Genomic DNA, 26,383 nt, shown 5'->3' with positions numbered 1-26,383 from the left:
TTAAAAGGAACTGAAACCTTTGAAATTGAAGAGTAAGTAACTTCTGACTTTTAGATTTCAGAAACTGAAAAAGTTAGTAGGTATTACAGGATTAAATTAGCATGTTTTCATAGGATAATATTTTTGTCATTGCTATTCTCTGGTTGTTTTAAATGACAACCCCACAGAGAAGTCTTCCATACATCCTCTATTTAGCATAAGCCTCCTCTCCTTCTCTGTCACACTTTCTTCTACCCTACTTTATTTCTATTCTAGTATTTTTCACTACCTTATATTATATTGCTTATCCATGGATACTGTAAAAAATATCAATATAAGCTATATATTTACAAGTAAATACATGAAGCATAGAATGTAAACTACCTTACGAAAATAAATGCTTCTATCAGATGGTCTGGAATATTGCTTACCATACAGTGGGTACTCAGTCTGTTGAATAAAGGAAAGAATAAATGGATGAATAAACAAATGTTTCTGAATGCCCAGAGAAAACTATTTATTACATTTTTCAAAGTTACATAGGCAGATCTTGTGTAGTCTCTAAGTTGTGCCTGATTCTTTGCAACCCTATGGACACTAGCTGCTCTGTCCGTGGGAATTCCCAGGCAAGCTTACTGAAGTGGGTTGCCATTTTCTCCTCCAGGAGGTCTTCCCAATCCAGGGATCAAATTCACATCTCCTACTTGGCAGGCGGATTTTTTACTGCCGAGTGACCTGGGAATCGGCAGAACCCACTTATAAAATAAAATACATTGCATTTGTATTTATGTAGAGAAAGTTTATTATGATATGATTAGAGTAGGATGAATATCTTTATCTGGGAGAAGAGATTTGATCCTTTGAAAATTTAGGAAGTCAACTACTATTCAAGTTTTCAGTCAATTAAAATAGTGAATGAGTTTTTCTCAGGTAGTAGGCTTTGTTCTTATTCAGTTTCTCAGTCATATCTGACTCTTTGAGACCCCATGGATTGCAGCACACCAGGCTTCCCTATCTTTCACTACCTCCTGGAGTTTGCTCAAACTCATGTCCATTGAATCAATGATGCCATCCAACCATCTCATCCTCTGTCACCCCCTTTTTCACTAGCCCTCAATCTTTCCCAGCATCAGGATCTTTTCCAATGAGTTGGGTCTTTGGATCAGGTGGCCAAAGTACTGGAGTTTCAGCTTCAGCATCAGTCCTTCCAATGAGTATTCAGGGTTGATTTCCTTTAGGATTGACTGGTTTTATGTCCTTGCTGTCCAAAGGACTCTCAAGAGCCTTCTCCAACATCATAGTTTGAAAGCATTAATTCTTCAGCACTCAGCCTTCTTTATGGTCCAACTCTCACATCCATACATGACTACTGAAAAAACCACAGCTTTGACTATACTTGAGAATGTACGTTTAGGAGGATGCTGAAAACACCTATTGCTTCAGAATGAATTCAAGCCAGTGAAAATTCTGAGCTTCAGGGTAAGAGTTTTTGGGATTTCCCTTTATATCAAGGTTTACATATCAGAACATGGTTTTCATATATACACTTACATATATATGTACATGTGCAAATATTGTCTTTCTCAACAACACATGAAATATTCCTTAACTTCTACCTTTATAGTGTTTTTATCTACCCCAGACATCATATTCCTTAAACATGTTTTCTGTTAAGAGAGGTGCAAAACATCAACTTGGCTTCTGATCTCATTATCTAAATGGTGAAGAATGTCAACTGTTCCTTTTGTCCAATATTTAACACTTTAAACATTTCTCACATGTATAAACTGACAACATGATGAGCATGCAAGTGCATAGATCATTGTCTAATCTCTGCATCGTCTAAACAATGAGACTACTGGCTCAAAGCAAATGTATGTTTTAAGATCTCAGAGAAGCATTATATTCACTCTTGGAAGGAGAGGTAGAATAAGAACATCATATGCATTTAGAAAAACAGTTAAAAACTTTAGGTTCATCTGTTCAATTCAGTTCAGTCACTAAGTCGTGTCCAACTCTTTGCGACCCCATGAACTGCAGCATGCCAGGCCTCCTTGTCCATCACCAACTCCCAGAGTTCACCCAAACCCATGTCCATTGAGTCGGTGATGCCATCCAACCATCTCATCCTCTGTCGTCCCCTTCTCCTCCTGCCCTCAATCTTTCCCAGCATCAGGGTCTTTTCAAATGAGTCAGCTCTTCACAACAGGTGGCCAAAGTATTGGAGTTTCAGCTTCAACATCAGTCCTTCCAATGAACACCCAGGACTGATCTCCTTAGGATGGACTGGTTGGATCTCCTTGCAGTCCAAGGGACTCTCAAGAGTCTTCTGCCATACCATGGTTCAAAAACATCAATTCTGCAGTGCTCAGCTTTCTTCATAGTCCAACTCTCACATCCATACATGACCACTGGAAAAACCATAGCCTTGACTAGACAGACCTTTGTTGGCAAAGTAATATCTCTGCTTTTGAATATGCTGTCTAGGTTGGTCATAACTTTTCTTCCAAGGAACAAGTGTCTTTTAATTTCATGGCTGCAATCATCATCTGCAGTGATTTTAGAGCCCAGAAAAATAAAGTCAGCCACTGTTTCCACTGTTTCCCCAACTATTTGCCATGAAATGATGAGACCAGATGCCATGATCTTAGTTTTCTGAATGTTGAGTTTTTAGTAAATGAGAAAAATGAGACCTAGAGACTTCCCAATTTATTTAATATTAAATAAAACACTAAAGCTCACGCTACCTACATATTCCCTCCCCATCCCTGTCTCCATCCCAACTCCTGTTTTTAAAAAAGTTTCAAACTCTATAGGTTAAAGCAATTTCCTTTTTCCTTGAGTCAATTTTCAGAACACTTTTCTAAATTTACTCCTTACAGTTCTTTTTTTCTTTCTTCTTTTAAATTCTGTGGTAGGTATCTTCTGTTCATTGCACAATGCTCCAATCTTTCTTGACAGTAAATAAAAAGGAGGGTGGGGTACAATATTTAGTGTAGTTCATTGTAGTCCTTTTCTTCTTGATTTTTGTTTTGATCCATTAATATTTTGCTTTTAAATTCTCAGGAATCTGCAATCCACAAAAAATCACGTAAAAATGGAATGAAAAATTTTGATTAGAATTAACTCACCTGTGGTTTTCTGGGAGTCAGCAATGGGTTATGCACTTAATGCAATTCTAACAGAGTTCTCACAGGCACATGCTTTCTAAGAACTAATTATACCTGAAGAAATAAATACATGTTTATTTGTATTTCCATAGGGTAGTGTTGAGTCTGGAGATACAGATGTTTTCCCCTCTAGTTGAAAAATAAAAGATTGTTTATATTTAAAACCCACATTTTTCTCTTAGTCATTTCTTCAATTTGGTGTTTTAGTGGAGGAAGTTAGAAAAAGTGAGATAAGAGGGATGTACAGAGGTGAGAATAGTGCAGTTATGAAATTCTCAGGGGAACAGTTCTGTTTTCTGACACCACTTCTTTTGCTTGGTCTTTACAAAGATAGATCAGTCAACTCAGTCCCTGCATGCACAGGCCATCTAAGAGTGGCTTCTGTGAGTTCAAGGTGATACGCACAGCCCACTGGGTGACTGAATTGTGCTTTGTTCAATAATGTCTGAAGAAGTGACCTATGCAACTCTCAAATTTTCAAATCCTAAGACAAAGGAACCCCAGGAAAGCCACAGTCTCAAGAGAACAGGTAAGATTCTCCTTGAGGATCAAAGAGACCAGAGAAGAGGGTATCAGCTATACTGGTGGGTTCTCCTGTCTTCAATTTGAGGCTGTTAGTCCCTTCTGAGATTTAAATTCTGGAGAACTAGTCCATAGATCATCACTATTGCAGAGCCTAGTTATGTCTATCTTATTTAGTTTGAAACATCATCATTGGGGCTTCCTGATGGCTCAATGGTAGAGAATCAGTCTGCCAATGCAGGAGACTCAGGAGACATAGGTTTGATCTCTGCATTGGAAAAATCCCCTGGAGAAGGAAATGGCAACCCACTCCACTGTTATTCCCTGGGAAATCCCAAGGACAGAAGAGCCTGCTGGGCTATAGTCCATGGGGTCGCATAAGAGTCAGACTTGGTTTAATGAATAAACAACGACAACAACGACAACAACAAAGTTCATCATAGTATGTGAAAAAAGACTGTGGTCTAAACCTCTGAAAATTCAGATTGCTGTTGCCACCAAAATAACATTTCTTATATTTTTTAGACATTTTAGGATGATTTTACATACAGGCTATTAGAGGAAGAAAAAGACAGCAATAGTGTGAGCATAGCTATCCAATATTTTTATTTAATTGCTATAAGATAAGAAATAGGTATATGTTATGAGTTTCATAGGATCATGGGACACCCAGTCAGTGATTATGCATTAAACATTTATTTCTTTCTGAGAAGGAATAAGACTGAAGTTTCCTTATCTCAGCATAATAGAATTGCAGTCTTCTTTATCCAGCAATTTAATTCCCAGACAGTTAATAACAATGAAGCAGTAGGAAGATATTTTTTCAAAACATGAAAGTCATATTCACTGAAATTTCTTTATTGCTATGAGATATTTTATATTTAAATAATGAAATAAAAACCCTCTATGTGAACAAATCTCTGATTAGAGGCATCAGGTTAGTGGATCATGTGTTAGGGACTAGTGTCCCTCCAAAGAGTCATTTTCTCTGTCTCTATAACATCTGATGAAAGAACTGCATGTATTTGGGGAAAATACTACATCTTCATCATACAACAAACACCATAGACCACTATGGTGGTATCTATAAAATTGGAGATGCAATTTATGTTCTACAGTGCTGTGCTAAGTCACTTCAGTCGTGTCTGACTCTTTGAGACCCTATGGACTGTAGCGTGCCAGGATCTTCTGTTCATGGGATTTTCCAGGCAAGATAACTGGAGAGGGTTGTCCTGCCCTCCTTCAAGGTATCTTCCCAACCCACAGATCGGATCCACTTCTCTTATGTCTCCTGCATTGGCAGGTGGGTATTTTACCATTAGTGCCACCTGGGAAGCCCTTATGTTCTGCTACATATTTTCTAATGTGTATTTCCTTATGTAACAATTTTATCCTTTTCTATATATCTAAGTAAACAGAGGATGAGATGCTTGGATGGCATCACTGACTCGATGGACATGAGTTTGAGTAAGCTCTAGGAGTTGGTGGTGGACAGGGAAGCCTGGCATGCTGAAGTCCATGGGGTCACAAGGAGTTGGACACAACTGAGTGACTGAACTGAGCTGAAACTCTTTCAATTTTATTTTTATAAAAGATCACATCATGTTTGTCTATTGGAAAAATCTATCATCAGAATCAGAATCAAGCCACGAACATAGGACTACCTGGATAATTAGAAGGCAAAAAAGATTATAGAGAAAAGAATGATTTTCTAAAAACATTGCCACTGTTTATATTTCCTGAAAAAGATAGCCATGAAACTCCTGACTTGGAGCTGGGCGGTGAAGCTGAAACTGGAGCAGGGAGCATCAAGGGCACAGCTGAGGCAACTGAGAGCAGAGCTATGAGAGGTGAGACCTACTGGAGCTGGGAGAAAAGTAAGAAGGACATAGTGGGAGATGTTGCAGCAGAAAAAATAAAGATTTCTTCTGAAAATAAAAGATATTTTCTGTAGAGGCTGTGGAAGAAAGGGAACTCTACTAACTGTGGATGGGAATGTAAATTGATGCAGTCACTATGGAAAATGGTATGGCAGCTCTTTAAAAACTAAAAATAGGGCTACCATATGATCCAGCAATCCCACTCCTGGACATATATCTGGAGAAAACCATAATTTGAAAAGATACGTGTAACCCCAATGTTCATAGCAATATTTAAAATAGTCAAGACATATTAGCAACCTAAATGTCTACTGAAAGATAAATAGATAAAGAAAATATGAAATATATATATATATATAAAATAGAATACTACTAAGCCATAAAAAGAATAAAATATTGCCATTTGCAGCCAAATGGACGGCCCTAGAGATTATAATACTAAGTGAAGTAAGTCAGACAAAGACATATACCATATGATATCACCTATACATGGAATCTGAATGTACACCTGTGGCGGATGCATGTTGATGTATGGCAAAACCAATACAATATTGTAAAGTAAAAAAAAAAATAATAATATTAAAAAAAAGAAGTAAACTGAAAAATAATACAAAAGGAACTTAGTTACAAAACAGAGACAGACTCATAGCCATGGAAAACAAACTTATGGCTACCAAAGGGGAAAGGGAGGAAAAAATAAATTTGGAACTTAAGATTGATATATGTACACTACTATATATAAAATAGATAACCAACAAGAACCACTGTATAGCACAGGGAATTCTACTCAATATCTTGTAATAACTTATAATGGAAAAGAATCTTAATATCTATATACATGCATATATACATGTGTATATATATATATATACACACATACATATATATATATATGTATAACCAGAAACTGACACAGCATTGTAAATCAACTATACTTCAACAAAAAAATAAAATAAAAGACAGAAATTTTTTGAGAAAATAAGGAAGACAAACCAAAGGTGATAAACTCATGACCTTTAATTATGGACAATCAGCTCTTTTTAATTACTTTCTCCATCCATCCCCCCAGAGTATTCGTGTACTTTTCTGAATCTTTCCAACTTTTATAATATTAAACCTCATTGACTTTTTTCCTCCTATTTTTCATCATTTTATCCTTTATTATATTTCATGGATGATTTTCTTAAATTATCTTTTTCCATTAAAAATGTTTCTGGTATTATTTTATTTTCCATGAACTTCTGTTATTGTTTTCTAAAGGCTGTTTCTATGGCATTCTATTCTTATATGTGGATGCAAAATTGTATCTTACTTCTCTGATGGTTTTAAAAATTGTACTTTAAAGTCAATGTTATAATTTAAACACAAAATAATATGCCCACTTAAGCATTTGGTTGACTGGACTTAAAAAATATATACCCATACAACCAACCAAAATTAAGATTTACAATATTTCTGTCACCACAAGAAAACAACTTGTGTGCCTCCATCTTATCCTCACCACCAACCTTAGTTCTAGCCCCAGCTTTTACTTTCTGTCATTCTAGACTATTCTGTTAAGTCTAGAGGTTTTATGTAGTAGTAGCAGTGTAGTTGCTCAGTTGTGTCTGACTCTTTGCAACTCCACAGACTCTAGCCTGCCAGGCTCCTCTATCCATGGGATTCTCCAGGCAGGAATACTGGAGTGGATTGCTATTTCTTTTTCCAGGGGATCTTGCCAACCCTGGGGATTGAACCTGGTCTCCCACATTGCAGGCAAATTCTTTACCATCTGAGCCACCAGGGAAGAGTTTTTATATAAATAGTTTCAAATAATATGCAATGATTGACTGTGACTTCTTCTCTGACTGGCTTCATTCAGTAAACACAATGTTTTTGAGATTCATCTGTGTTCTATGCATTGGCAGTGAATTTCTTTCCATGGCTGAACAATATTCCAGTGTGTGACTACACCATACCATGTTAACTCACTCATCTCTAGATGAACATTTCAGTTGCTTCCAGTTTGGAGCTAGTATGAATAAAGCTGATAGATATACAAGTCTTTGTAGAGACCTATTTTTAGAAATTTTTGAAGGATAATAACTAAGAGTAGAAGCCTGGTTTGCATGGCTTATGTTTACTGTATAAGAAACTGACAAAATTGTTTTCTACATTTATATACCTCCATGCCTTATAAGGTCTTCCCTGGTGACTCAAATGGTAAAGAATCTGTGTGACTTGAGGGAGACTTGGGTTTGATCCCTGGGTCAGGAAGATCCCCTAAAGAAGGAAATGGCAATCCACTCCTATATTCTTGCCTGGAGAATTCCATGGACAGAGGAGCCTGGCAAGTCCATGGGATCGCAAAGAGTCGGGCGTGACTGAATGACTAACACAGTCATATAAGAGAGTCTGTTTATTTACAGAGTTTTTGAACTGTTCTCATTGCATTATTTATGCTTTCCCTAAATTCTTGTTGTCTGTGTTTTCTGTTTCTTCAGCCTTATATTGGTTGCTTTCTTCAAATATCAAATGATCCTTGGTTGTCTCTACTTACTTAAGTGTGTGGTACTAAACTGATTTAATGAGAGCTTGTGTAGGTGAGATGGGCTAGCTAAATGGTAGCATTCATCAGTCAATTCACTTCAGTTGCTCAGTCATGTGTGACTCTTTGTGACCCCATGGACTTCAGCATGCCATACTTCCCTGTACATCACCAACACCTGGAGCTTGCTCAAACTAATGTCCATTGAGTCAGTGATACCACCCAACCATCTCATCCTCTGTCATCCCCTTCTCCTCCTGCCTTCATTTTTTCCCAGCATCAGGGTCTTTTCCAGTGAGTCAGTTCTTCACATCAGGTGGCCAAAGTATTGGAGTTTCAGCATCAGTTCTTCCAGTGAATATTCAGGACTGATTTCCTTAGGATTGACTGGTTGGATCTCCTGTCAGCAGGAGTCTTCCCCAACACCACAGTTCAAGGGCATCAAATCTTAGGTGCTCAGCTTTCTTTATAGTCCAACTCTCATATCCATACATGACAACTGGAAAAACCATACCTTTGACTAGTTGGGCCTTTGTTGGCAAAGTAATGTCTCTGCTTTTTAATATGCTGTCTAGGTGGTCATAGCTTTTTTTCGAAGGAGCAAGCGTCTTTTAATTTCATGGCTGTAGTCCCCATCTGTGGTAATTTTGGAACCCAAGAAAAGAAGTCTGTCACTGATTCCATTGTTTCCCCATTTATTTGCCATGAAGTGATGAACTGAAGTAGCATTTATGAACTGGAGCAATTCACTGAGAAACCTGAGAAAATTTCAATTTCACTGAGAAAATTTTTTATATTTGAAATTTTTTCCCCCTTCTTGAGCCAGTTGACTATTCTGGAGTTGAATGAATCTTTCAGTACTCTGCCCTGGGCATTCTTCTGTTATAATGGGTAAAAGAGGGTAACTTGTACAAAGTGGAGAGAAAAATACATAGGAGGGAATACCCATATCTTATGTCAACTTTCGGGCATTTTTTTCAGTTTTCAGACTCACCCATACCTCCACTTCGAAAGATAAAATACCAGGAGCCTTTGGGGTTCTTACTCGAGAGTCAGCTCACTTTTGTTTCCTCATTATTGACTTTGCTTCAGTTTCTAAGTGCCTACAAAGTTAGTAATAGCTTTTGTATCTGTTACCTACCTTTCCAAAGGCCATTTCTGTGGTTTCCTTTCTTTGTTATTATGAATCTATATGCCTTCTTTAACTACTTTCTATATTTTATTGGAGTTTTAAGAGAAAAATCAAGGTGAAGGATGATGCATCTATAACTGTTCATTTCAGACTGATTTTAATTAGCATTTCAATCAGCTTAAATGTACTTTCATTCTGCCTTTTTTTCCCATTTCCTACTGGCAAATACCTAAGTCCATGTAAGGAGCTACTGTTGGGGCTAGCAACCAGGCAGCGGATTGATGGTATGTACTCCAAACTCTTATGGTGCCAATGAAGAAAAGATTTGTGTACCACTGCCCTCATTAAGCGGAGAAGGCAATGGCACCCCACTCCAGTACTCTTGCCTGGAAAATCCCATGGATGGAGGAGCCTGGTAGGCTGCAGTCCATGGGGTCGCTGAGGGTCGGACACGACTGAGTGACTTCACTTTCACTTTTCACTTTCATGCATTGGAGAAGGAAATGGCAACCCACTCCAGTGTTCTTGCCTGGAGAATCCCAGGGACGGGAGAGCCTGGTGGGCTGCCGTCTATGGGGTCGCACAGAGTTGGACACGACTGCCGCAACTTAGCAGCAGCAGCAGCAGTAGCCCTCATTAAGCAGAGAAGGCAATGGCACCCGACTCCAGTACTCTTGCCTGGAAAATCCCATGGATGGAGGAGCCAGGTAGGCTACAGTCCATGGGGTCACTAAGAGTCGGACATGACTGAGTGACTTCACTTTCACTTTTCACTTTCATGCTTAGAAAAGGAAATGGCAACCCACTCCAGTGTTCTTGCCTGGAGAATCCCAGGGACAGGGGAGCCTGTTGGTCTGCCATCTATGGGGTTGCACAGAGTTGGACACGACTGCCGCAACTTAGCAGCAGCAGCAGCAGCAGCCCTCATTAAGAGCCTGAAGATTCACAAATAAAAGCCTTAGATTCAGGTCTCTCTGGTGCCTAGGAAGGATTCAGTCTCTTGAGATTTATTAGACTGTAGAAAAAAGATGGCGCCAACTTTCTTATGTGGTCCAGGGAGGGCTGGCTTATCTTTTTGGCCTCTGAGGGTTAGTGTGGAAACTAAATAAGAATGCAGAAAAGGTCCTCTATAATCCTAAATCATAGAAATCCTCAGACTTTGCATCTGAGAAGACAATGGACCAGGTTTCTTCTTTTATGGGGTATAAAATGAAGAACTTGTTTTCTGACATTCCATTGGCACTTAGTGAAATAAACACCTATGCATTGCATCACACATAGATTTGATGCCTCTCAAAGTACTCAAAGTGACTCAGACGGTAAAGCATCTGCTTATAATGCGGGAGACCCAGGTTTGATCCCTGGGTGGGGAAGATCCTCTGGAGAAGGAAATGGAAAACCACTTCAGTGCTCTTGCCTGAAAAATCCCATGGATGGAGGAGCCTGGTAGGCTACAGTCCATGGGGTCACAAAGAGTCAGACACAACTGAGTGAGTTCACACACACAAAGTACTCAAAAGACTGGTATCAAATCTTAAAGGTCAGTAAAGCCAAGGGAAAACAAATAAAAGTTACTAATTTTATGGAACCCAGAATCATAGGAAACCCAGAACCAGAGGAAAAGAAAAAGCCCAACAAGCAGCTCCAAGTAAAACAGAATCCCTACAAGAGAAAGATAATCAAACTAATTTATGATATTAAATTATGGCACTAAAATTTTTCAATTTGAAAAAACATGACTTTCATACAAAGAATGAATGATCATTAAGGCCCAGTTACAGGTCCTAGAAGATCATACAAAAAAAATAAAATAAAGAGACATGAAAATCATGATGGACTTGGATAATAAAACCAAGTAATCTAAAATATAAATAATAAGATTCCATAAACAATAAAAAGAATAGATATAAACAAGGAAGTAATTAAAGTAGTTACCATTTAGTATTGAGTAGATATGGAAAGAAAATACCTGCAATTCAGTTCAGTTCAGTTCAGTTGCTCAGTCGTGTCTGACTGTCTGTGACCCCATGAATCGCAGCACACCAGGCCTCCCTGTCCATCACCAACTCCTGGAGTTCATTTAAACTCATGTCCATCAAGTCAGTGATGCCATCCAGCCATCTCATGTTCTGTTGTCCCCTTCTCCTCCTGCTGCCAATCCCTCCCAGCATCAGGGTCTTTTCCAATGAGTCAACTCTTTGCATGAGGTGGTCAAAGTATTGGAGTTTCAGCTTTAGCATCATTCCTTCCAATGAACACCCAGGACTGATCTCCTTTAGAATGGACTGGTTGGATCTCTTTGCAGTCCAAGGGACTCTCAAGAGTCTTCTCTAACACCACAGTTCAAAAGCATCAATTCTTCAGTACTCAGCTTTCTTCACAGTCCAACTCTTACATCCACACATGACCACTGGAAAAACCATAGCCTTGACTAGACAGATCTTTGTTGGCAAAGTAATACCTCTGCTTTTCAATATGCTATCTAGGTTGGTCATAACTTTACTTCCAAGGAGTAAGCGTCTTTTAATTTCATGGCTGCAGTCACCATCTGCAGTGATTTTGGAGGCCCAAAAAATAAAGTCTGACACTGTTTCCACTGTTTCCCCATCTATTTCCCATGAAGAACTAAAGAGCCTCTTGATGAAAGTGAAAGAGGAGAGTGAAAAGTTGGCTTAAAGCTCAACATTCAGAAAACGAAGATCATGGCATCTGGTCCCATCACTTCATGGGAAATAGATGGGGAAACAGTGGAAACAGTGCCAGACTTTATTTTTCTGGGCTCCAAAATCACTACAGATGGTGACTGCAGCCATGAAATTAAAAGATGCTTACTCCTTGGAAGGAAAGTTATGACCAACCTAGATAGCATATTCAAAAGCAGAGACATTACTTTGCCAACAAAGGTTCATCTAGTCAAGGCTATGGTTTTTCCTGTGGTCATGTATGGATGTGAGAGTTGGACTGTGAAGAAGGCTGAGCACCAAAGAATTGATGCTTTTGAACTGTGGTGTTGGAGAAGACTCTTGAGAGTCCCTTGGACTGCAAGGAGATCCAACCAGTCCATTCTGAAGGAGATCAGCCCTGGGATTTCTTTGGAAGGAATGATGTTAAAGCTGAAACTCCAGTACTTTGGCCACCTCATGTGAAGAGTTGACTCATTGGAAAGGACTCTGATGCTGGGAGGGATTGGGGGCAGGAGGAGAAGGGGACGACAGAGGATGAGACGGCTGGATGGCATCACTGACTCGATGGATGTGAGTCTGAGTGAACTCTGGGAGTTGGTGATGGACAGGGAGGCCTGGCGTGCTGTGATTCATGGGGTCTCAAAGAGTCAGACACGACTGAGCGACTGATCTGGTCTGATCTGATCTGTTGTTCCATGTCCAGTTCTAACTGTTGCTTCCTGACCTGCATATAGGTTTCTCAAGAGGCAGGTCAGGTGGTCTGGCATTCCCATCTCTTTCAGAATTTTCCACAGTTTATTGTCATCCACACAGTCAAAGGCTTTGGCATAGTCAATAAAGCAGAAATAGATGTTTTTCTGGAACTCTCTTGCTTTTTTGATGATCCAGCAGATGTTGGCAATTTGATCTCTGGTTCCTCTGCCTTTTCTAAAATCAGCTTGAATATCTGGAAGTTCACGGTTCACGTACTGCTGAAGCCTGGCTTGGAGAATTTTGAGCATTACTTTACTAGCGTGTGAGATGAGTGCAATTGTGCAGTAGTTTGAGCATTCTTTGGCATCGCCTTTCTTTGGGATCAGAATGAAAACTGACCTTTTCCAGTCCTGTGGCCACTGCTGAGTTTTCCAAATTTGCTGGCATATTGAGTGCAGCACTTTCACAGCATCATCTTCAGGATTTTAAATAGCTCATCTGGATTTCCATCACCTCTACCAGCTTTGTTTGTAGTTATGCTTTCTAAGGCCCACTTGACTTCATATTCCAGGATGTCTGGCTTTAGGTGAGTGATCACACCATCATGATTATCTGGATTGTGAAGATCTTTTTTGTACAGTTCTTGTGTGTATTCTTACCACCTCTTCTTAATATCTTCTGCTTCTGTTAGGTGCATACCATTTCTGTCCTTTATGAGCCCATCTTTGCATGAAATATTCCCTTGGTATCTCTAATTTTCTTGAAGAGATCTTTAGTCTTCCCCATTCTGTTGTTGTCCTCTATTTCTTTGTATTGATCACTGAGGAAGGCTTTCTTATCTCTTCTTGCTATTCTTTGGAACTCTGCATTCAGATGCTTATATCTTTCCTTTTCTCCTTTGCTTTTCACTTCTCTTCTTTTCACAGCTATTTGTAAGGCCTCCCCGGACAGCCATTTTGCTTTTTTGGATTTCTTTTCCATGGGGATGGTCTTGATCCCTGTCTCCTGTACAATGTCACAAACCTCTGTCCATAATTCATCAGGCACTCTGTCTATCAGATCTAGTCCCTTAAATCTATTTCTCACTTCCACTATATAATCATAAGGGATTTGATTTAGGTCATACCTGAATGGTCTAGTGGTTTTCCCCACTTTCTTCAATTTAAGTCTGAATTTGGCAATAAGGAGTTCATGATCTGAGCCACAGTCAGCGCCCGGTCTTGTTTTTGCTGACTGTACAGAGTTTCTCCATCTTTGGTTGCAATTCATTTATCCTAAAATCGGAAAAGATACAATTTATCCATTTTTGTAAAATTAAAAAATCATCATATACTCCATTTGAGAAATACTCAAGAAAATTTTTAGCCCCATGATTAATTAATTAGAGTTTAAGGGGACATTTAGAGGTGTGCAAAAAAGCAGTAGCTGATAATGGCATGACTATGAAAATTGCAATAATAAAAGTGCTAAACAATCTTTCAATGATACAGATATACTGTAAGAGAAAGTTTATCATAGTGTAGAATCATTTATAATAAACTCTCACCATATAACCTAGAGTTAGGGAGAGAAGCAGTGAGGGAAATAAAGCATTATAAAAGTTTGGGTTGGAGAGTCGATTTTTCTACTAACATATCAAATAGATCACTTGAAAAAAAATCAATCATCAGAGAAAGAATTAGCAATTATATTAAATAGCATATTTCAAAACTATCCTGGACTCAGCCCAGAGCTCTGTGATGAACTAGATGGGGGAGGGGGGCTGAAAGATAAGTTTTTTTTTTTTTTAATTTAAATTCATTTATTTTAATTAGAGGCTAATTACTTTACAATATTGCAGGATACTGGATGCTTGGGGCTGGAAGGGAAGTTTAAGAGGGAGAGGATATGTATATACTCATACCTGATCCATGTTGTTGTATAGCAGAAACCATCACAACATTGTAAAGCAACTATTCCAATTAAAAATTCAAAAAATTAAAAATAAAAGGAAACAAAAATCTAGCCTGGAAAACATAAGGAAGAACACCCAGTAGGTGGTTAACATTAATCACCTGGAGCTAGGAAGGTAGATCAATGAGAAAAAGACTAAGAAGTTAGTGAGGAAAAACTACTGCTAAAATATAAGTGAGAGTGTTCATAAAATATCCCGAATACATCATATGATCACATTTATATAAAATTCTGTTTTTAGTGTCAGATGTGAATGTACAGGTGTATTTATGTTGGCTGAATATAAATGAGGTCTCATTGACTTTGCAAGCAATTTTTTAAATTAAACTTTAGAAGTCTGATACCACTATGTATAGAAGAGCAGGAGTTGGAGGGAATTAAGGAAAGAGGAAGTAACATAAAATGCTTGACTTCTTGTCATTCTCCTCACAGGACACAGCGCTCCATCAAAGGTGTGGTGCCCTATTGCTTTTGTTTCACTGTTGTTGAACCTGGTGGTGCTGGCTGGACTGGGAGCCCTGGGCTTAATGCGTAAGTGTTTACTCTTTTCTGAGGCTGTCCCTTACTTTTCTTAGACATATTGCAAATGACTCCAAATCCTGAGACATATCCATATAAAACTTCCAGATAAACAGAGGAAAACAGGTTTCATTTTTGTATGACCATGTAACACTAGTCATTCTTTTTAGGCTATCTTAATATCAGATTCCTTCCGTACAACCAATGCTGAAGAAAGTAATGTAAAGCCTATGTTTCTAAAAGTTATAAAATTAATCTAACAAAATATACTAATTTATACCCTGAGAGTTTTCATGAGGAGTCCATTTATTAGAAATAAATTCTTCATTTTCATCACATTTTTGAAGTATCTCTTCTCAAGCCTGGATGCCATTGGGAAACACTTATTCCCTTTCCATTCCCTCCTACAAGAGTGGGTACAAAGGCATTCTAAGGAAATAGAGGATGATTATGGCAATAATTGGAGAAGGCAATGGCAACCCACTCCAGTACTCTTGCCTGGAAAATCCCATGGACGGAGAGGCCTGGTGGGCTGCAGTCCATGGGGTCACTAGGAGTCGGAAACGACTGAGTGACTTCACTTTATTTTTTCACTTTCATGCATTGGAGAAAGAAATGGCAACCCACTCCAGTGTTCTTGCCTGGAGAATCCCAGGGACTGGGGAGCCTGGTGGGCTGCCGTCTCTGGGGTCGCACAGAGTCAGACACAACTGAAGCGACTTAGCAGTAGCAGCAGCACGGCAATAACTGTTTGTGTCCATTCTTCATGATTGTTTCTCATTTAATTCTCATAAAACTTAAAGATTCTGTTAGGATTAAGGGCTGGCAAGTAAACTAATATCAGTCTTGTAGAAAAGATGGGTTTTGTTTAATAATCCACAAAATGGATATATTATGTTTTTTGAATCTTCTGATATTCTTTAGATACATGATTTCAGCTTTCTGAAATTCTTATTTTTTTAATTGTGAGGCTAGTATTTACTAATTCTATATCCATAAAATATGGTTATTTCTGTCCAAGAAACTCAAAAGTTACAACACGAAGCCTCACCAATGTATTCTGGTGACTCCTGGTCTCAAAAGTGTGGTTTGCATTTTTAAAAACTAACTATTGAATTACAGTCTTTTATTTTGAAATCTCTGCATCACATAGACATTTTTTGTTTTGTATTTTTAAACTTATTTGGGCATTTCCTTATATAAGAACTAGTACTGTGTTGAGTAACATCAAACATTATTATTTCAAATAACTGTTAATCTTAAAAGTATGTAAAGTTGATATTCTACTCTTATGTAGCTATCATTTTAAAATGTGCTTTCTATTAAATTTTTAAATAACTGCTGTGTTATTAGTATAATTTATTGGAAGATTCTATGTGAAAGTTATTAATCTCCTTATATGAATTACAGATTACTACAAGCTCATTTTTAACAGCAAGACAGTTTATGATATACAACTGAATGTAACAGAACGTGTGGAAACAACCACATTACCCACAGATATGCCTACAACTGTCTCAGGTGAGCACATCATTTTAATATGTTAGAATACACACTAAAGTGTTGAATAACTTTACTTCCAAGTACTTTGAAAAGTTAAAGTGGAAGGAAAATAAAAGTGAAAGATCTTTCTGTTTCAGAGTTATCAGTAACATAGTGTTCTCCAGTTTTCTCTCTTCTTTTTCATTGTGTTCAAAGTCCTGAAATATTTACAAAATTAAAGAAAAACCATAAAAATATGGTAAACATGTATAGATTCTTCTGTTAAATAAGCATTTTCATCTGTCTGTACTTAGTTTCTTTCTATGTTTAATTATTTTTTTTTTCAAATGAATTGCCTTCTCTCTCCTTAGACTAGGTTTTCTTAAATCCCTTCTTTCTTCCTTCTTTAGCACTGACATTTAAACATTTTAATGGAGTTTAGCTGTGATGGTGTTTAGCTGGGTATATGGGAGATAAATATTCTGTATTCTCATATGTCTGAAATAAGTCTTTAACTTGGCTAGCTATAAATTTCATGGCTAAAAATTCACTTCTTAGAGAAAATTAAGGGAGTTACTTCATTGTCTCTGGAAAACAATGTTGTTAATAAGTCTGTCCCCAATATAATTTTTATTTTATAAAAATGACCCAGCTTCAGCTGCTGGGGTCCTGACATTTTGGGTTTTTCTTGGGTATGAGTGTTTTGGAAGAACTAATGCTGACGCTCCAATACTTTGTCCACCTGATGCGAAGAGCTGACTCATTGGAAAAGATTCTTTTGCTGGGAAAGATTGGAGGCAAAAGGAGGAAAGGGCTGCAGAGGATGAGCTGGTTGGATAAAATCACCAACTCAGTGGACAAGAATTTGAACAAACTCCAGGAGCTAGTGAAGGATAAGGGAGCCTGGTGTGCTGCAGTCTTCTCAATATGAAAGTTTAGGGCTTTCAAATGTAGGGAGTATATGTGCTATTCCTTATAGTTTATTTTTTACTTCATTTCATTTCCTCTGTTCTTTCCATGACTTCTCTCTTTTGGATGTTCAGATTTACAAGTTTTCATCTTTCCTTTATATTTTCTGTTTATTTTAACACTAGATTCTGGAAGATTTCTTAAATTTTACTTTTTAATGTATTGATTATTTTTTGGCTATCATATTTTTGAATGATTCTTAAGATTTTTTTTTTTTTGTAGCATCCTATTCTTACCTTATGTATATACTCTTTTGGAGGCATCTTTGTAAATTGATTAGAAATACATTTTAAAATATCAGTCTGTTTTTTTGAAATCATTTTGAGGAGGAAGGCTGTTTTTTCTTTTCGTTTTCTTTAATCATGAGAATTCTCTTTCATGTACTGCTTCCAAGTCGCTTCAGTTGTGTCCGACTCTGTGCGGCCCCATAGACGGCAGGCAGCCCACCAGCCTCCCCAGTCCCAGGGATTCTCCAGGCAAGAACACTGGAGTGGGTTGCCATTGCCTTCTCCAATGCATGAAAGTGAAAAGTGAAAGCGAAGGTGCTCAGTCGTGTCTGACTCTAGCGACCCCATGGATTGCAGCCTACCAGGCTCCTCGTCCATGGGATTCTCCAGGCAAAAGTACTGGAGTGGGGTGCCATTGCCTTCTCCTTTCATGTGCTGGTGCTCCTATATACCCTAGGATTTTTGCTTCTCTGTTGATACTCAAGAAAGGAAGTAATGGCTAGTGTGGATTGCCTCTATTGTTATTTTAAAAAATAAAGAAGATAGTTTTTCCATTAGATCTCTCTAGAAGTGAAAACTCTATCTGAATACTTTTTTTTTTTTTTTTTGGTCCTCTACTTTATTTCTTAAAATTTTTGTTGTAGTTTTACAATGTTTTAGTTTCTGCTGTACAACAAAGTGAATCAGCTATATTTATACATATATTTTAAGGGTGGAAGACCAGGGAGGAGTGATGAACAGGCAACTTTCCTGTTCAAATTAAGTTGGATATAAAGTATGGTGTCAACAATGATAGTAGAAACCAAGGCCTTGCCAGATAGCTCATTCAATATTTTTAGAGATTAACAATATCCTTTCCTCTCCTGAAAATTGTATAAATGTCATTGATTTTCTTCCTCCCTCTCTTAACTTCTTATCTTCTTTCATCAAAAAGATGCACTGTGCACCATATGTCAAGCACCTGGGAAACCTAGAGAATATAATTTTTTTTTATATATAACAGTTACAACAATTTCTCATCTTGAGTGTGACAGGAGAAGCAGACAAGTAAACAGAAAAATTATAATTCAGTGTAATAAGTGTTCATAAACATGAACACATAATGCAATAAACCATATAGTTGGAGGAAACAGTTCACACTGAATGGGGTACAATATTTAATGCAGGGATTAGATGAGTGTTTCCACAAAAGTAATGACATAGTAAGACATTCTCAAGAAAAATTTAAGATTTTCAAGATAAATGGATGACAGGAAACTAAGTGGATTAAGAGATAATACTGGAGTGCCATGAGGGTTCCTATAAATAATGGGAAGAAGTTGGATTTCAACCTGAAATCTATTTGAATCATTTAGAGAAGAGTCTTATAGAAATATCACTGAAAACATTGAGGTGGTAAATATCAGAGTAGATACGGACTAAGGTCTTGCTTTTTTTTTTTTTTTTTTGCAGCAAACAAAACATTCTGAAGTTTTCTTTGAGTGCTTTGAATAATCCCTTCATTATTTTTTCCCTCTATAGCCATGATTTTTCTTCAATCTTCAGATTGCTCCAGATCCAATTGCTCCAGATCCAAATCTGTTTCATCTCAGGCTGTGTTCTTTTCCTTCTCTCATATTTTAAACAATCATCTCTTTCAAAATATAACTCCTGTTAATCATTTGAATGTATAATGCAAATATTTAGAAATTCTGATGTATATGCTAATTTATACTATACCTGTGCATACCTGTCATGCATATGTGTGTATGTATCATATCTTTATAGACTGTCCTTATTCAGACCCAGCACTTCACTTATGTTCGGAGATATGGATACAGTATGGAAGTAACTTCTATAACTTTTCTACCAAAATAATTTGTAATACGTGCGACAGCGACTGTGAGAAGAATCACTCCTCCCTGATGAATATGGATGATGGGGAAAATAGGAATAGAACCAAGGTTTGTGGTATGATTTATGGTATGTCTGCAGCTATTTCCTGGTATTTTTAAAGTACAGGCACAGAGAATTTGAGTAAGAACATTAATTCTTGGCCATTCCTGATAAATGGCTTTCATGCCCTTCACTTTTGCTCTCTCCATCTGAGTGGAAAATTCCTATATCATTGGAAAATTCCTATATCACAGTTTCAGAAAGCAAGGATCTACAAGTGATTAGAGTTGCTGGTTCGTATGGTAAGCTATGGAAGTCTATTTCTTTGTTATTTCTTGTTCCCCGTGATTTCTGTTTTTTTTGTTTTGTTTTGTTTTTTATAGAGTCAGGAAGGAGAGGGCAATTATTTATTTCGAATTGTGAGGTATATTTTAAATAATCACTCCTGCAGATTAAATTACAGGATTCTCTTCCCCCTTAGAATTGTCCACTGATAAAAAGTCATCCTCTGGACTATAAGCCACTTAATTATCTATCTTATCCTCACATATTACAACTCTACGTGATCTTACTTAAGTTAAAATACAGAAAACTCAGATCAAGTTATGCTCATGATTATTTTGCTGTTGTTGTTTTTCTTAATATTTGACTGTAGCAAAAATACCAAACTCGCAACTGTAGAATGCCCCAACCCCTACTATCTAGAACAATATACCTGTTCATTTTCTTATAACACACAGCAAGCTCCAATCCAAAAGATTTTGTCCTCAGCATTAACCTGAATGTGGTTAAATGTCTCAGTGACCTTTGCCCTTTCTGGTTTAACTACCTGGATTATTTTGTATCTTTTGAACCTGATTAACCCAACTCAGGTTTCCAGTATGTGGCTTAATACAGGCATATAGTAAATAGTTTTTGTCACTACTCTTAATGCATTATTTAAACTTTTTGAGGTTTTTCACTGTTAACTGCATTATTCTTGAAACTCTTTCTTTGTTAGTTCCCATGGCATCATGCCTTCTAGCTGATGTTTTACTTAACCTCCAAACAGGCTCTATACATTATTCCTAAATTTAAGATTCAAAAACTGAAATTCATAGAGGATAAATAAATTTCTTAAGGTCACATGAGCAATAAGAAGCAGAAAGTAAGCTCAAAACCTAGTCTGCTTATCTCCAAAGACTGAAGTGTGTCTAAAAATAATTGGTTGACAATTTACAGATGACTCTGACAAGGGTATTTTTCATGTAATAAGTAATTTGGGTGAAATATTGATAACATTTCACACAAGTACTTCTTAAGTGTTTACTAAGGTCTGCAATGTGGATTGAATGCTGGTAATATGAGTGATACACGTAATAAAGCTTTTAAACTAAGGTGGATTGAAATAATAAGTCAAAAATTAGGCAAATGATTATCTAACTGCAATTATGATGTTGCATTTATAAAAAATGAAAAGCATAGCTTTCAAACCGGAAGAAAAGAAGAATAGATGTATGCCATTAGTGGCTTCCTTACTGAGTGGTTGTGAGGTCTTTTTGGAAATTACCTTATCTGACTGCTACTTACTTCTTTTCAGAGATCATTCTTCTGAGCTGGTTTTTCCTTAAAGAAGGAAGTTTCAAAGTTTGGGGCTTCCAGAGACTTTCACTACCTTGGTTACTCTCCTCTCATCCAATTAAAAAAATTGTTTTAAATTGTGGTAAAATATGCATAACATATGGAGAAGAAATGGTAACCCACTCCAGTATTCTTGCCTGGGACATCCCATGGATAGAGGAGCCTGGAGGGCTGCAGTCCATGGAGCCACACAGAATTGGACACAACTTAGCAACTAAAGAACAATAAATAACATTAAATCTCCTGGGTTAACCAATTTTAAGTGTATAGTACATTCCCAATGCTGTGCCATCAATCTCTGCAACTCTTTTCATGTTGCAAAACTGAAACACCATACTCACTAAACAACTCCTCAATTTCTCCTTCCTCTGCCTCCTGGCAAGCCTGATTCCACTCTTTATTTCTGTGAATTTGACTAGGGTAATAGTCAATAAATGAATTTTACATTTAACTTTACATTTAATTGAATCATATAATATTTGTTTTTCTGTGACTGCTTATTTCACTTACCATAATGTCCTCAAGGCTCATCCATGTTGTAGTATGTGTCAGACCTCAAAGAGGATAGTTAGAGACCGCTTGAAATCTGAATGAAGAAAAAGCATGAAAACAAACCTTAAACTCCAGATTTCTTCTTAAGAATCTTGGAAGTTAATGCAAGATAAAATACCTTTTATATCTCAAGAGAAGATTCATGATGCCAGGAAAATTTTAAAGACACTATGACTCAGCTCAGCATAGGGCCCAGTGAGGAGGGAAAAATTAAAAGAGTAGGATAGACTACTGTTGAGTGAAAATTGTATAAATCTTAATTATGTTGAATTGGTTCATGGTACTTTTCAGGTCTACTATATCCTTCTACTTTTCTGTATATTCATTCTATTAATTTTTGAGAGTTTGATATTGAAACTCCAACTGAAAATCTTAATTTGTCTACTTAAAAAATAATTGTATTTTTTTAATTTCTAAAAATTTTCAGGATTCTTTTTTTAATTAATTTAATTGGAGAATAATTACTTAACAGTATTTTGATTTTTTTGCCATACATCAGTGTGAATCAGCCACAGGTATACATGTGTCTCCCCTATCCTGAATCCCGCTCCCTCCTCTCCCCAGCCTATCCCTCTGGGTTGGCCCAGAGCACTGGCTTTGGGTGCCCTGCTTCATGCATCAAAGTTACACTGGTTATCTATTTTACATATGGTAATGTACATTTTTTTAAAGTACTCATTGTAATATATAGTGGAACTAAGGGCTTCCCTGGTAGCTCAATTGGTAAAGAATCTGCCTGCCAATGCAGCAGGTGCAAGAGACATGGGTTCTCTCCTTGGGTGGGGAAGATTCCCTGAAGGAGGAAATGATAACCCACTCCAGTATTCTTGTCTGGGAAATCCCACGGACAGAGGAGCCTGGCGAGTTACAGTCCATGAGCTTGTAAAGGGTCCAACACAATTGAGTGCACATACATGCACACATACAGTGGAACTATATATAACTTTGTTCTATGTTTTCCAAGTCTCATGTGAATGTGTTATCATACTTTCATAACTTAAAAAAGAGAGAGAGAAAAAAAAGAGTACATAAAGACAGGTAAATTGGAAAAGAATTGGGAGGTCTCATGGGAAAGGTTTAATGAATGTGATCCTATTCCATGGTGAATACAGAAAATTAGAACCTCTGTAGATGTCTACATGATGGGTTACCTGATGACTTGTTTTCACCTATCACCTGCTAACTGTTAAGAGTGTAGTAATGGTGTTAAATAGAACACTTGAGAAGAATAGAGAAGGTCTTCAAATCCCACTGAGGGTAAGGGGACAACGAACAAAGGAGCAGTAACATGAATGTTGAATGGAATTTTGATGGCATGAACTTGTTTTTGTTGCACTTGAATTAGCTCCAAGCCATTCAAACTAACTGATGTTTCCTTTGTTTATAGCTGTTCATTAGATGTCATCCATTATATATCTTCCAGACGCTTCTGAATTCTGTTTCCAACAACACAAATCAGACAGAAAGGAATGTTTCAGATATTTCCATTTTGACTTGTGAGTTAACCTGTTTCTTCTTTTTTTTTTTTTTTGTCAATAATAAAGGAATACCTGGTGTGTTAATTTTGTTGATGTTTCTCTGACAGTCACCCTCTTACATGGTCAAAGATGTATGAAGGGCAAGAAAGATATCCTGGAAGCTTTTCTGTATAACTTAGGCAATTCTTTTTTTGCAAAAAAAAAAAAAAAATCTATTCTATACAGAAATTTCTTGGAATTGAAAGCACTGGGGGAAGAAATTCAGAAGTGTTGCTATACTTCCCTGCCTTTATTTTACATGACTGCTTCATGCTTTCCTAGGACACTAAGGAATGGAGACAAGGTATAAGGACAAAGTCAAATCAGGGTTAAGGATATTATCCAGTGCAATAAAAAATAAATTATCTCCTTGGAGCCAAGAAATTCTGCTTTGTTTCTAGTACTTTACATTGTTAAAGTAAATAATATGAGCTTATATACTTTACTAAAGGAAGATTATAACAATATTTTAAGTGAACTATAATCCAGATGACTATATGATTTATTGGTCATATGATTCATTTATTGACCATATGATTTTGAGAGTGAAATGAGGCACTATTGATAATTATACCAAGTAATTATACCAATTGTACCAGGCATAAATCAATAGTGTCCTGGGAAAGCCAAGGTTACTCAATGATCTCTAGGGTAAAATTGGTAACAGACACATATAGTCCCTCTTTTTTTTGGATTCTCTTCCCATTTAGTTCTTCACCAAGCACTGAGTAGAGTTCCCAGTGCTATATAGTAGGTTCTCATTAATTATCTATTTTATACACAGTATAAGGGATTGAATAATCAATGCCAATATCCAAATACAGTAGAAATTAACACATCATTGTAAAGCAATTATGCTATGCTAAGTCGCTTCAGTTGTATCTGACTCTATGATCCTATGGACTGTAGCCCACCAGACTCCTTTGTCCATGGGATTCTCCAGGCAAGAATACTGGAGTGGGTTGCCATTCCCTTCTCCAGGGATCTTTCCAACCCAGGAATCAGACCTACGTCTCTTATGTCTTCTACGTTGTCAAGGGGGTTCTTTATCACTAGTGCCACCGGGGAAGCCCTATGGAACAATTGTACTTCAATAAAAAATAATTTAAAAAATTCTAACAGCAGATGATAATAAAAAATAAAAAGTGGTAATAGATAGACCAGAGGTAGTTTTGAGTCCAAGAAAGTTGAGGGCACTAGAGAAATAGTTTTGAGTCCAAGAAAGTTGAGGGCACTAGAGAATTCTAACAATAGTATAAAGAATCACCAGAGCTATTGTCACTTTCTTCTCTCTTAACTAAAATGATTTAACAAGAAATGAGCAAGTTTTGGAAGTAAGAGTTTATATTTACGAGGTAATTGTTTTTCAACATAAAGAACAGGACACATTTTTATTTATCTTTTTCTTCCAGGTTTGGTACCTCCATAAGTATTTCAAGTGCCAAGACAGTGAAGCATGCAGTGTTCAATGGAAATTTAACAATTGGAAAATCTAATGAGTCCCGTAGTTATGGTACCTGTGAAAACAAAGTAGATGTACTAAATTCTCAACCTTATGTAAATGCAAGCACTTACAAGAGTTTAGGATATAGAAATGATTGTGTAAGCTGAAACTATGCAAAAACAAGCTCAGAAACAAATGTGGTAAATTTGATTGGTTTGTGACCTTTAAAACTTTTTGTAAAAATGTTAAAAACTCATCTTCAGTTGATTATAATTATACAGGAAAAGTTTTTTTTAATAAAATTGAGATTATCTCATCCAAATTTAATTTGAAATATTAGAAACTTTGAGAATTAAAGTGGTTTATTTTGTTTATAAAGAGTAGTATAAACAGGGCTACAACTTCTTTCAATACATCTTATTATGTCTATACTGAAGGAATTGTTGCACTCCTTTCTAAGTTGGGATAAGCTTTTATTGTTTTATCCTTTCTGTGCTCAAAGACATGAAATATTTTCAACAGTTCCTTTAATTGTGAAGTTTTTTTTTTTTTTTTTCTGGCATCACTTCCTTTAGACAGTTTCAGTGTAATTTTCTTCACACAACTACTTTTGTTAATACACTTTCTTCACTAAGTTCCTCTGACTGCATATTGAGACTCTCTAAAATGATGGTAGAGTCAATATTCCCACAGTGAGTGATTTCTTTCATAACTGTATTTAGATTATTATTTGTACAATGTGGTAAAAGTTCCTGTCATGCTATAAACATGTTATTCACTCCTTCTGACAGGATATTTGAGTACTTTCAGCTAGATGCTTTATGTCAGATTTCTAAAACTCAGCTAGAGAGTTTTTGATTGCATTATGATTATATTATCAATAGTCTGTCCAAATGTCCATCAAACATAAAAGGTCTTAAAAGACAAGATAATTCCTTGACCCCTTGACTGGATTAATGATGCTGCATTTAATGATAAACAGAAAATTTTCACAAGTTCACTCAAGCTCCTAAGAGAATTAGCATGACCTAGAGCATTATTTGAGTAGAAGTGCTCTAAAAACTATATTATTTTGCTGACAGTATCTCAACAACATGGAAACAAGGAGAAAAAGGAACGTTATGCATTACTATCTATATCTGAACTGAATAAGAGATTCTCAGTGACCAACCCTGGAGAAATTTTTTTTTTTAAGTGGCAAGATTGAGTATCTGTTGTTTACATAGCAGCAAAGTTTGTACTTCATGTGATTACTCAGAGTTAATACACTCTGGTAAATGAAAACTGAATCCTGTAGGTGGCAGGCTGATGTTTAGGTGAATCATAATCTCTGAAATTTGCATTTGTGAGAATCATGTAAAAATAATTTCTGATAGCTTTCAAAGTTCGAACAATAAATTAAAACAAACATCTGAGGTGTGCTCCATTTTATGATAATATGATTCTTTTCCTCCAGATTATTACATATATTTATCAACAGGAAATCTGTGAAGGATTCTCAAGACAACAGAGCTGATACTTAAGGAATATGTAATCTACCACTAATCCCTCTTTTACGTTAAAATATCCTTGGTGGTGGTGGCTTAGTCACTAAGTCATGTTCGACTCTTGTGACCCCATGGACTATAGCCTGACAGG

At 36.9% G+C, this 26,383-nt stretch overlaps 1 protein-coding gene across 2 annotated transcripts; it reads left to right on the top strand.

The window, feature by feature from the left end:
- Positions 1–1,290: 1,290 nt before the first annotated feature.
- LOC102404314 lies at positions 1,291–26,160 on the top strand. Of its 2 annotated transcripts, none has more exons than XM_044941090.2 (8): positions 1,291–1,458; positions 3,480–3,678; positions 5,420–5,521; positions 14,973–15,071; positions 16,470–16,580; positions 19,505–19,680; positions 23,208–23,280; positions 24,714–26,160. In XM_044941090.2, exons 2-8 carry the CDS (start codon positions 3,591–3,593, stop codon positions 24,728–24,730), a joined length of 666 nt encoding a protein of 221 aa, XP_044797025.2. In that variant the 5' UTR covers positions 1,291–1,458; positions 3,480–3,590; the 3' UTR covers positions 24,731–26,160. The 2 variants fall into 2 exon arrangements, with proteins under 2 accessions (XP_044797025.2, XP_006059839.2); XM_006059777.4 differs by having other exon boundaries at positions 1,292–1,458; positions 23,172–23,280.
- The last annotated feature ends 223 nt before the right edge of the window (positions 26,161–26,383 follow it).

Source organism: Bubalus bubalis, chromosome 4 (assembly GCF_019923935.1).
Source record: "Bubalus bubalis isolate 160015118507 breed Murrah chromosome 4, NDDB_SH_1, whole genome shotgun sequence".
NCBI lineage: Eukaryota > Metazoa > Chordata > Mammalia > Artiodactyla > Bovidae > Bubalus > Bubalus bubalis.
Note: the sequence above shows the minus strand (reverse complement) of the source record. Positions and strands in the feature narration are given on the sequence as shown.

Excerpts from the sequence above, each read along its gene's own strand:
- LOC102404314 (XM_006059777.4), top strand. The coding sequence starts at position 3,591 with ATGTCTGAAGAAGTGACCTATGCAACTCTCAAATTTTCAAATCCTAAG. Across the intron at positions 15,072-16,469 it reads GGGAGCCCTGGGCTTAATGC|ATTACTACAAGCTCATTTTT; the intron begins GTAAGTGTTTAC and ends TATGAATTACAG. Across the intron at positions 19,681-23,171 it reads AAAATAGGAATAGAACCAAG|CTGTTCATTAGATGTCATCC; the intron begins GTTTGTGGTATG and ends CTTTGTTTATAG.